This window comes from Lycium barbarum, chromosome 11 (genome assembly GCF_019175385.1).
Source record: "Lycium barbarum isolate Lr01 chromosome 11, ASM1917538v2, whole genome shotgun sequence".
In the NCBI taxonomy this organism is placed as follows: Eukaryota; Viridiplantae; Streptophyta; class Magnoliopsida; order Solanales; family Solanaceae; genus Lycium; species Lycium barbarum.
This window is the reverse complement of record NC_083347.1, coordinates 106,380,791-106,393,416: the sequence shown is the minus strand read 5'-3', so window position 1 is coordinate 106,393,416 and position 12,626 is coordinate 106,380,791. Positions and strand designations below refer to the sequence as shown.

Genomic DNA, 12,626 nt, shown 5'->3' with positions numbered 1-12,626 from the left:
AGGGGGGAAATAATTAAAACATAAGTTGTTAAGGGGGATAAATAAATAAAAGTTAAGTTTAGTTTCCAAACTGAGTTTTCGTGCTAAGTTCAGGAGTCAAATAATGTCTTTTCTCTACCAATAATAACAAATTATCTACCTCATTTTACAGGATACCGTCCTACTTATCAGTTATTGTTAACGGTTATCCATAGTTACTGTTTTTATAATTTAATTATATAAAAGTTTCATTTACATTATGTATGAAAATTAAAATCATGTTCCTATATTACAATGTCACTTTGCTTCTACTAATAGTATAAAATGTTATCAGATCATCTTAAAAATAATTATTCATAGTAAATGAAATTAAAATGAAACTTAAAACAAATTAGGAGTACTTTTTACTCTATTTATCTCAATTTATGTGATGTATTTTTGTTAGTCCATTAAAAAAATAACTTTATATATTAAAAAATAATTTCATTTAAATTTCTTGTCTTATTTTTATTGAGATGATTTATAATTATACAAGGGATAAGGCACTATTACCCCCTGAACTATACCCGAAGTTGCTGCGACACACCTTACCTTTTCCTGGGTCCTATTACCCTCCTAAACTTATTTAAAACAAAATATTTACCCCCATATACGCTAATGCTCACTCTCATATGGGAGAGTGACATACACTCTCCCTGCCACATGTATATTTATTTATTTTCTTTCTTTTTTAAAATTTTTTCAACTTACGTGTCAATTTAAAAAAAAAACAAAATTGAATTTTCTTTTAAAAAATGATTTTTAAAAAGTTTTTTAAAAAAAAAAATTGAAAATTTGTGTTTTTTTAAACCCAATTTATTTTTAAAAAACTGAATTTTCTTTTAAAAAAATGATTTTTAACAGAAAATTCAGTTTTTTAAACAAATACTGAATTTTCTTTAAAAAATGATTTTTAAAACCCATCTGTTTTTTTTTAAAAAAAAACCTAAGAACATGATTTTTTTTTAAAATATGGAAAAATGGATATGTTAAAAATATGGAAAACTTGATTGTTTTTTTAAGATGTCTTAAAAAATCTTGATTTTCATGATTTCATTTTCAGAGGACACTTTTATTTTTCAAATAAAATCCGGAAAAAGTATTTTTCTTGTCAAAATGTGAAAAACCTGAATCGTTATAAAATTTTGGAAAATTAATTAATTTTTTTAAAATGTGAAAAACCCATTTTTTAAAACTAAATTTGAAAAACTAGATTTATTTTCTTATATAGAAAAAAATAATCAATTTTCCAAATTTAAAAAATGTCCAAATTTTTTAATAAGAAGACTTAGTTTTCCAGATTTATTTTCTAAAAAAAAGGATTTTTCGTATTTTTTAAAAAAACAATTCAGTTTTCTTATTTTAAGAAAATACTGATTTTTAAGAAAAAAAATTAAGTTTTCCATTTTTTTATGTTTCTCACTCTCTCAAAGAGAGTGAAACATACTCCTTGCCACGTCAACACTTAGGGGGTTAAATATTCTGTTTTAAATAAGTTTAGGGGGGTAATAGGACCCAAGGAAAGATAAAGTGTGTCGTAGCAACTTCGGATATAATTCAGGGGGATAATAGTGTCTTATCCCCATTATACAAATAGTTATAGTTTTTATTTTAAATCATAAAATTTCAAAAAGAAAATCTCAAATTCTGTAACTGATCAAAAAGTGTTCCTTCTCAAGAGTCAAATTATGTAAATTTTGAATAACAATTTAAAATGTATTTTTTTGTTATCGAGAAAAGTTACAACTTGTAGCATTCTCTTTGAGATTTGCGTTTATTTATTAATAAAAAACTAGCCCTAAATTACAAGTGGCTCATTAGTGTTTTGCAGATGATTTACTTCTCTTTGCTAGAGGGGATTTGTCTTCTGTAGAAGCTATTAATCAGTGTTTTTTCTCCCTGACCTCTGGTTTACAGGCTAATCTTGACAAGAGCTCTGTATATCTTGGAGGAGTACCTCAATCTACTCAGGACAGCATCCTACAGCAACTTGGCTACACTCATGCATGGTGAACTTCCATTCAGATATATAGGCATTCCATTATCATCCAAGAAGCTGTCCATACGGTAATGGCAACCACTTATTGAGAAGATTGTGGGGCAGAATTACTACTTCGACTGCTAGGAAGCTTTCATATGAAGGTAGAGCACATTTAGTGCAGTCAATATTGTTTGGTATACAGGCTTACTGGGCCCAATTATTTATACTTCCTGCCAAGGTTATGAAGACTATTGAATCATTTTGTAGAAGCTGTGTATGGTCAGGAGCAAATACTATCACCAAAAGAGCACTAGTTGCTTGAGACAAGGTCTGTACACCAGTTTCTACTGGTGGCTTAAACCTCATTAACCTGAAAATCTGGAAAAGAGTTGTTTATTGCTAAGAGTAGTTGGGATGTGGCACATAAGGAAGATAAGTTGTGGATAAGGTGGATTCATACATATTACATCAACGGATAGAATTATGACACCATACCTATACCTCAGCAAACATGCTGGATGGTGAGGAAATTGCTTGAAACCAGGAATGTGTGGAATCAACACCATATCAGTAACAATCAAGGGAAGAAGAGTTTTATTAGACATATCTATCTCCAAAAGCTTGGTAACCTACAAAGGATATCTGGGAAGACAATGATGTTTAAGAATGAAGCAAGGCCCAAGGCTAAATTTACAATGTGGTTGATGTTGCAGGAGAAGCTATTGATAGTGGATCGATTTATTGAGTGTATCACTGTTGACTCTATCAGTTCCTTATGTAATAATGCATTAGAGACTAGAAACCACTTGTTTGTAGAATGTGCCTTTACAAAGGAGTTGTGGTACAAAATTCTGAAATGGATGAATAGACCATACTATATAGCTACAACTTGGGATCAGATGCTACTCTGGGTGATTACTCAACGCAACGGGAAATCCTCAGCTGCACTACCATTTAGGTTGATCTATGCAGAAACTTGTCATGCCATTTGGATGAAAAGAAATCAAAGAGTCTTTGAACATAGGAACAAAAATATTGAAGCTATTGCCAGAGACATAGCTTATGTATGTACTGTGCGAGCCCCTCCAAGAACACAACTGCTGGTGTACCCTTGACACGTGATTTTGAGCTTGTAGTGTCTTAACAGTAGAATACTTGGTCTTGTGGTTAGTTTTAGACTGATAGATACCCTCTTTAGGAGGTGTGCTAGTCAGATTCACTAAGTTTGTCTCTTTTGTTTTGGTTTTGACAGTAGCTCACTGTGTTAGTGTGGCTACAGCTTTGTAACGTGCCAATTGGTAATTAATAAAATTGTTAGTTAAAAAAAAAAAAAAAAAACGTAGTATTTTTTGTATATTTTTTTTTTAATAAATTAATTTAATCTAATTTAGCTTTAAATATTAATCAAACTAACTTTTGAGAAACGAAACATGACAACTAATTTGAAACGATGAGTATTAAAATGCGTTTCATTCAGTGTATAAGTTAAAGGGAAAAGCGGAAAAAAATACCCCTCTACTTTCATTTATTAACTAGTTTTGTCCTCCGTTATAAGTTTGATATTGGTACCCCGGCCGTTGTGAAAGTTAATAAAAATACCCCTCAATTTAACGGATTGTTCCAATCAACCTCAATTTCCTAATTTCACTTAAAATTACCCAAATTGGATCGAGTCGAGTTAAAAGGAAAATTGAGAAATTTTAAGTAAAATTGAGATTGATTTGAGGTAGTCCGATTAAGACCTCATTTGTTTGCACTTAATGAAAGTCTGAATCTTAATAATTAAGATCTAAGTCATTAAGTGTGTTTGTTTATTAAGTCCGAATTTTAATCAATCAGATCCAGCCCATTAAATGTGTTTGCTTAGCTCCATTTTAAAAGCCCTTAATGGATCTAAACGAATCAGATCTGTAACAAAATCTTATCACAATTCAAACTCTTAAAACTTATACGGCTTTATTTCCGCTGCCTTTCACGCTTCCTCTTCTTCTTTTCTTAGTAGAAAAAATTCACGCCTCTCTTCCCCCTAACTATCAATCAGCAACCAAACTTTTCTTTCTCTTAAACTGGTAAGATTATAAAATCTTGACAAGCATTTTGCTTATTATTTTGTGAAATTCGCAACATTCTTGGGCTTACTGCATCATTACGTGAAAGACACAAAGGAACAGATGGTGATAGCAGAAAAGGCTGCAGAGAAACTGGGAGTTCTAATAGGTTTTAAGTTGATGAGGGTTGCTTATATAGCAGTGAAAAAAAAAAAAAAGATGGCTTCTAGGATTCAGCAAACACATGCTTGCTTCAATTCTTGTTCGGAGTTTATGATAAATGAGATTTCTAATGGCTTTGGATCAATTGTTCTTGCTACTCATAACATTGAGTAATAAAATCTCACGATTAAGAAAATACCTATAATAATTTGAACATTCAATCACAGAAGATGGATTGTTGATGTCAACTTTGCAAAATTTATAATCTTAATTATGATGCTAATATTTACTTCAATTAATCTTAATTTATAAATTTATTATGTTTAAAAAGGCAAATTATGCAAATTTAGAAGTTAGAAAACAAACCGTCATAATTATTCAGTGTGTCAGATTTAGGAAGTACATCTTAATATTTCAGATGTGTATTCAAATTCAAACATCTTAATCTTAATATTCAGATGTGTATTCAGACGTCCTGATCTTAATGGAAATAAATAAAACCTAAATTAAAGAGTATTTTTATTAACTTTCGTAACGACAGGGGTATAAAAAGAAAATTATAACAGAGACAAAACTAATTAATAAATGAAAGTATTGTTTATGCCCTGTATCTCTACTTTCGTTCTTTTAGCAAGGACGACATCGTTTAACTGAAGCTCTTGACTCTTGTACCGATGGTCCAAAAGCAGAACAGAAAAAACAACAGCTGGATGACTGAACAAAAGCAACTTCTTTGATTGCTGTCTCTGTCTCTTTCTCTTTTGGGTCTTTGTGTTCACTCTAAACCTTAATTACCATACTCAACATGTTTTCTCTTTTTCTCGCTACTTTTCCTATTTCAATTTATATTTTTTGACACACTTAATTTTAGTAATTTATTAAAAAGAATACTCTAATATTTTTAAAAATTTTAAAAGATCATTTTTTTTATTTTACCCTCAATAAAAAGTTTTCATAATTACACAAGTATTAATTTTAAAATTTAAAGCCACATAAATACAATGTCATGATTCAAATTATAATTTTAAGAGTAGAAATCTTTGTAAAGTATTTGTTATGTTCCGTTTCTCGGGACTTAACTTGAACAATTTTTGAAATTAAAATTAGCTAAAATAAATAAATATAAAAACCATATAAAAATATTACTCCATTTGTCTCAATTAATTTGATACTTTTTTCTTTTTAATCAGTAAAAAAGAATGACACATTTTTATATTTAATAATAATTTAACTTTAAATGTTTGTTTTACTCTTAATGAGATGATTTATGATCACTAAATATCTATGACTTAGTGTTTTGTAACCATAAGTTTCAAAAGTCATTTTTTCCCCTTAAATTCCAATCAAACATGTTCACCCAAATTGAGATGGAGGAAGTAGAAATTACAAATATTTTTATATTAATATAATAAAATAAAATAATGTATTTTGAATTTTGAAAAACTAAAAGTGGCAAGTATTTTGAAATGGAGCAACAGAGGGAGTATGAGCCCGTTTGAATTGGTTTATAAGTTAGTCAAATTAGATTATAAGTCATTTTTTAATTTATTTGAGTGTTTAGTAAAATAAAAAACAACTTAAATTAAGTTAAAAAATGCTTAAAATAAGTCAAAATTAAGAAGTTGTTCAACCTCAACTTATTTTTTGGCTTAAATGTCGATTAACAACTTTATCCGTTTATCCCTTATATTTTCTGTTAATTCTAATACTATCTTTACTTCTAAAAACTCTATAAACATTTTTATCCAAATACGTAACAATTTATTTATAAAATAACTTTCAAACACTTAAAAAGGTATTTTAATTACTTATACTTACGTTTTTTTTTTTCTTTTCGGCTAAACCAAACAATCTCTATATCAGTTTAGAGAGAGAGGAGTATTTCCTTCCACTACCTCTGCACTTTAGTACTACCATTCAAGCACAGGTTCCAAAGATAGTTAAAAGACAATTAGCCAAAGGACAATAAAACTGTCAGACTTGTACCTCTACAAATAGTACCTTGCTTTACACCCCCACATCTTTTTGCCTCTTCTGCTTTTTTACACAAAAATCTCTAGTAAATAAACTCAAAAGTTACAATATTCAGCTTATTCTAACACCATAACCAAACCCCATTTTCTTCATTCTCCAGAAGAAGAAAATGTTTAAGCCCTGGTGTTTCTTCTATCTTTTCTTTCTTTGCTTTGCTCTAAATGGTAAGTGAATAATCTTGTCTTCTTTACATTTCTATTTGTTTGTTTCTTTATGGATTTTTTTATGTTTCACTTCATTTTGCAGCTGCATTTGGTCATGAATCAGTGGAGCTCTCTACTCTTGTGCCACTACAGAGTTTTCCAAGCACTGGAATTATTTCTATTGCAGTTTCTTTGCCTATTGAAGATCTTTATGGAGTGTCCACTAGTGTTCTTGAAGCTGAAAAGTGGCTAAGGACTAATGTTCTTGCTCACTATCCAGCCACCAACATTTCCACTATTCTTGTTGGTCACACTCTTTTGTGCCAAAAAGATCAACAAAACAAACAGACCTTAATCTTGCCTTCAGTCAAGAACATTTACTACTCTCTAACAAGGTGGGGTTTGCATGATGAAATCAAAGTCTCCACTTCTTTTTCTTCCAACTGCTTAGACCAAGATTCTGATATGGCTGAACAATATATCAAACCTCTTCTTGATTTCTTCCAACAAGTTAATGCACCCTATATAGTGAGCTTAACAAGAGATTTAGATGTAAAGATTGATACTTTGCTGAATACTCATTTAGGGTCTATGAAAAAGTTAGGAAATTATAACCTAAACAACATTTTCTTGATTAGTGAGAACCCAAAACAGGGGAGACCCTTGAGCAGAAAGCTCTCAACTTTTGACTCAAAATACACTAATTTCCCTACTTTGCCAACCCCATTAGCCCCAAATCATTCTCCAGCATTTGCTGCTAATAGCCCACTTCCTCCATTAATTGGAAACATTTCACCACCACCATCATCTCTCCCTTTTGCACCTGAAATGCCACCAGTGTTCAATCCTATTAGTCCTTTTAATGGACCCCACTTGCCACCTTGTATTCCATCTCATGGTGGGGGTGGGGGTCCAGTAGGTGCACCAGCACCAGGGGGGGTGCATGGTAATGAGGGGCTATGGTGTGTAGCTAAGCCTAGTGTACCACCAGAGACATTGCAAGAGGCTTTAGACTATGCATGTGGTGAAGGAGATGCTGATTGTGAGGATATTAGTCCTACTGGAAGCTGTTATAACCCTGATACTCTTGTGGCTCATGCCTCTTATGCTTTCAATAGTTACTGGCAGAAAACTAAAAGCAATGGTGGGACTTGTGAGTTTGGAGGCACTGCTATGCTCATCAACTCTGATCCAAGTAAGCACTTCTTTCAATTTATCCCTAATTTGTAAATTACTAGTTAGGATTTGTTTGTTTCACTTGCTAGTTATGGAGAAATTACAATTCAATGAGTGTTTATGAAGTGAATAGAATGATTATATGAGCAATTGTTATGGGGCAACGTTAGGTAGAGATAAACATTAGCTGTTCAACTTGCATTTTTTGTCTTTAATTGGAGTATTATTTTCGTGTTGTTAGTAAATGTGGTCTTTTTCACATTCTTTTCTAGCAAAAACTAATACTCCTTCCGTTTCAATTTATATTTATATGAACCTATTTGACTGGACACGACATTTAAGAAAGAGGGAAGACTTTTGAAACTTGTGGTTCAAAATAAGTCTTGAAAATTTGTAAATTTGTATGGTTGTAAATCATTCATAAAGTGAATTTCTTTCCAAATTAGGAAAGAAGTCATTTATTTTGACACGGACTAAAAAGGAAATAGGTTCAAACAAATTGAAACAGAGGGACTACGTAGTAATATATAGATTCTGCTATAATATGTGATAAATTATGAGTAGTATTGTATAGCCGACCACCAAAATCATAGCCGACAAATGCATATCTTTTGTATATCAATGCATGTTATACATGTTACATAATAATGTATACTTTTTGTATATTTGGCTATAAGGAATATAATTATCCTTGACCAACCGGCTAAATGTGTAGCTTTCCCTTATTTTATTTCAGCAATCAAACACTGCACTAGTAAACAGGAATTCGTTTCTTAATTCCTCCAACCAAACGATGTGCTATTTTTTATGTTTGAATTATTTTTCTACCTCTCCAAAGAAGCACGACCCTTTATTTTTCTTCACTTAGATATTTTAGGCCTGAACAAAATCTTCAACTGACAGAAGATAATTTTTTTATGATTTATCTTAGCTATATTTCTCTGAGCACAAGGGTTATTGAGAAGGTGAATGTAACATTTTTAGTATATTATTGCAGGCTACCTCCACTGTCGATTCATTCTTGCATGATATAAGTAGAATGGAACTTTGGATGCAAATTGCATGGAGTGAAGCTTGCTGCCATGAGGAGAATTGGGATCAAAGGCTAAAAAGTTGTTTTTGGTGTTGCCTCTAGTCTGTGGTAGATAGATTTGCAGGAGTAATGATTTTGGTTTAAGAGGTTAGATGAGCCAGTGGCACTACAAACTCTTTGATTAGTGACTTTAATTTTTCATATTGTACCGTCTTAAGCCTAATCATTTGTACTTGTATAGTTTACCTGTCTACTCTGCCCCTTGCTTGACTCTTTAGTCTTTACTAGGAGTGCTCAAAGAGAGGGCCCCTAGATTATTATAGACTAAACATCATGTGCTAATACATAACAATTAACAAGTTAACTGAAAAAGCTGCCGTTCCAATGGGGGCATGCACACATTTCGTAGTGTCTAGGACCAGAAAAAAACCTATGCTACTCCCCATGCATTCGCATGGATCCTTTAAATATGCTCTACTTTAGAGGATCCAGCACACTTGATAACATTTTTGAAAAGTTTGAGCGGAAATAACCATGGTCCGAGACTCCAAGTTCACTTTGATCTATTGATTCTGCGTTTCGTATGTTACTCCCTCCGTCCCATATTGTTTATACATTTTTCTTTTTACCTGCCTTTTAAGAAATTATGAGGGTGTTTGAATTGACTTATTTTAAGTGTTTAACTTTTAAGTTCTTTTTTAAATTTTATAATGTTTGACAAAAATAAAAAGTGCTTAAAAACACTTACTTTTAGACAAGAAAAGTACAAAAATAAACCAAAAGCAAAAAGCTGGGGTATCACCAACTTTTAGTTTTTAATTTATAAAATATTTTTAAAAAGTCAATCCAAACACCCTCTATAAATAAAAGTGTGCTTTTACAATATTACCCTTATCTCTCTAATAAATTACACTCTAATCAATATCGGTTACAATTTGAGAAAAAAAAAAAATTATCTTGATTTTATAAATGAATAAGTATTTTGACATGTCTATTTTTAGTAATGTGGATGACTAATATGGGATAAAAGAAGTATTAAATATATTGTTTGTGTCCATTTGTGTGCTCCACATTATATTCAAGGTGTCTCTAAGTTCGTTCCTATGCGGTGGTGAAGTAGGACCAAAATAAAGAAAACGACGTGCACAGTATCTAAAGCATTAATGTCATTGACCCGCGTCACTTCGACCCAGAAACAAGCTCATGAGATTAAGGGTTGCAGACCACTTATAAGCTGCATAGGCCTCCGTTTCCAATTTTTTTGCGCGGAGTGCCCTTCTTTTGGGTTGGTCTTTATATTTTACCCCTCATTTATGTCTTCTTTAAATTTTGTCCTTGCCGCCTGTTTAATGAAAGTTTTTTGACAAAATTACCCTTACCCCATTAAAATCCTTTTTATTTCGTCATTTGCCCTTTTCTTTTCTTTTTTTGCTTCTTCTTTCCTCCTCTGTTTTGTGTTTGTCTCGTCTATTCTAAAACTTAGGTACGAATTTGGATTTTTTGCTCGTTTCAATATTTGTTTTTATGTTAAATTGTTATTTGTTGAATTGATATCATTGTCTTCATCGTTTTTTATATTTAATTGATCATTTTTTATTTAAAATTATAGTGTTTTGTTATAGTGTCTGTATGATTTTTTGAACTTTAGTTTCATTCCCCATGTATATATTTTGATTTTTTGAATGTCGTATTATGAATGTCGTAATATGCTTTAGTTGATTTTGATATGCGTTTTGATTTTCTCTTTGTTGAATCGTTGAAGTTTTGCATGTGAACAACTGTTTATGGTGTTGCTGCTGTTTTTATTTAATAATCTGGTTTTTGTGAAGAATGTGTTTGTCTGAGGCAACATATGTCGGGTCCGGCAGAGTTCTTGGTTTTTGAAACTGAAGTTATGCCGGTTCCGGCATAAAGTTATGCTTGTTCCGGCATAACTTCATGAATTAAGTTAATTTATGTGTGTTTGATTTTTTGGTGTTGTCTTGTTAATAATTTTGGTTTTTATGCAATCTTATGTGTTTTTGGTGTTTTGTTAATAATGTTTTGTTTTGGTTATGAAAAATGAAAGTTTGCCTCTCACGGCATACTTTGTAATTTTGTAAATTGAAGTTATGCTTGTTCCGACATAACTTCATGAATTAAGTTAATTTATGTGTGCTTGGTTTTTTGGTGTTGTCTTGTTAATAATTTTGGTTTTTATGCAATCTTATGTGTTTTTGGTGTTGTTTTGTTAATAATGTTTTTGTTTTGCTTATGAAAATGAAAGTTGTCTCTAACAGCATACTTTAGTCTTTTGTAAAGTGAACTTCTGCCTCCTCCGGCATATTTTTCTAGTTCTTAATACTTGCATAAATTTTTGTTTTGCTCATGAAAATAAAAGTTTGTCACTAACAGCATACTTTGTTCTTTTGTAACGTGAACTTTTGCCCCCTCCAACAGACTTGTCTAATTCTTAACACTTGTGTACTTTTTTATTTTGCTTATGAAAATGAAAGTTGTCTCTAACAGCATACTTTGCTCTTTTGTAAAGTAAACTTCTGCCTCATCCGGCATACTTTTCTAGTTCTTAACACTTGTATACTTGATGTTTTGCTTATGAAAATGAAAGTTGTCTCTAACAGCATACTTTAGTCTTTTGTAAAGTGAACTTCTGCCTCCTCCGGCATATTTTTCTAGTTCTTAACACTTGCATAAATTTTTGTTTTGCTCATGAAAATAAAAGTTTGTCACTAACAACATACTTTGTTCTTTTGTAAAGTAAACTTCTGCCTCCTCCGACATACTTTTCTAGCTCTTAACACTTGCGTAAAATTTTATTTTGCTCATGAAAATAAAAGTTGTCTCTAACAGCATACTTTGTTCTTTTGTAAAGTAAACTTCTGCCTCCTCCGGCATACTTTTCTAGTTCTTAAAACTTGTATACTTGATGTTTTGCTTATGAAAATGAAAGTTTGACTCTAGCAGCATACTTTGTTCTTTTGCAAAGTGAACTTCTGCCTCCTCCGGCATACTTGTTCAGAACTTTGCCGGATTATTTTTTGTCAACTGAAGTTACTATAATTTCAAGTCTAAGTCATTGAGCATTGTATACTAATCAAATGGAACGTATAAACTAATCAAAATCAGAACAAAGCAATAAATTTGATCAATTCTATATTGTTGAGTAAAATTATGATTCGTAATGTTGAATCTCAACTGAATATCAGTTGTTTAGTTCATAGAAGATGATTTGTTGTTATTTTCAAATATTAACAAATCTAAACTTAATAAAGCATCAAATTGAGTTGAATTACGTTCAATTGAAACGCTATATATTATGTATTTATCTTTTCCGATGTTGTAGCAGCAAAGTCAATGGAGATTTCTCCGGTGAAATGTTGGAACGATTGAAAGGTTTGTTGTTGGAATGATGGATAGGTTTAATTAGATGTTTGAGGTTCGTTACAGACTTTCAGGTTTTTATATGTGATGGGTAGGGGTAGTAACGTCTTTTCTTATTATTTTTTAGCTTAGAAGGGCAAATATTAAAGACCACGCATTACGGGGGCAAAAATTAAAGACCAATGCATTTGAAGGGCATTCGCGCGAATTGCCCCTCCGTTTCTTGCTCTTGCTCGAGGTGGGACTGGGCTTTACACCCTCCCACCGAATTGTCAACGCCCTTCTTCTTGTCCAACCGCCCAACTCAACTATGACAATGACAACTGGCTCAGAACGAGGCAAGACTAGCTCTACTCCTATTGTCGGACACACCAAACTTCAACCACAAAAGCTAGCTCGTGCAGTGAAGGGTTATAAGCTGCCCAAAACCTCCCCCTTTGTCCGATGCAGGACTGGATGTTGCAATAACCTCTGCTGATTGAACGAGAGAAAAACAAAGCCTCTTACTCGATCTGGGGATCTAAGCCACAACTCTATTCCTGACTAGAAATTTAATAAAGGGCCTTAAGGGAGAGCTGCTCTCTCTATCTCAGGTTCTTTCCCTACTAGGGGCACAAGAGGCACTTTGTGTAAAGCCTACTTCCTTTATA

General features: G+C 32.1%; 2 protein-coding genes across 2 annotated transcripts in view; one reads left to right on the top strand and one right to left on the bottom strand.

The window, feature by feature from the left end:
• Positions 1 to 2,604, bottom strand: part of LOC132620073 (uncharacterized) — a 7,703-nt gene extending 5,099 nt beyond the window's left edge. The window contains exons 1-2 of the mRNA XM_060334791.1: positions 2,501 to 2,604; positions 2,227 to 2,369 (exon numbers count right to left, since the gene is read on the bottom strand). Coding sequence (XP_060190774.1) covers positions 2,227 to 2,369; positions 2,501 to 2,604 — 247 coding nt within the window. The remainder of the gene's footprint in view (positions 1 to 2,226; positions 2,370 to 2,500) is intronic.
• Positions 2,605 to 6,197: 3,593 nt separating this feature from the next.
• Positions 6,198 to 8,835, top strand: LOC132618616 (glucan endo-1,3-beta-glucosidase 12). Its single transcript, XM_060333644.1, has 3 exons — positions 6,198 to 6,407; positions 6,490 to 7,581; positions 8,560 to 8,835. The coding sequence occupies exons 1-3, from the start codon at positions 6,353 to 6,355 to the stop codon at positions 8,589 to 8,591; spliced, it is 1,179 nt and encodes a 392-aa protein (XP_060189627.1). The 5' UTR covers positions 6,198 to 6,352; the 3' UTR covers positions 8,592 to 8,835.
• Positions 8,836 to 12,626: the final 3,791 nt, after the last annotated feature.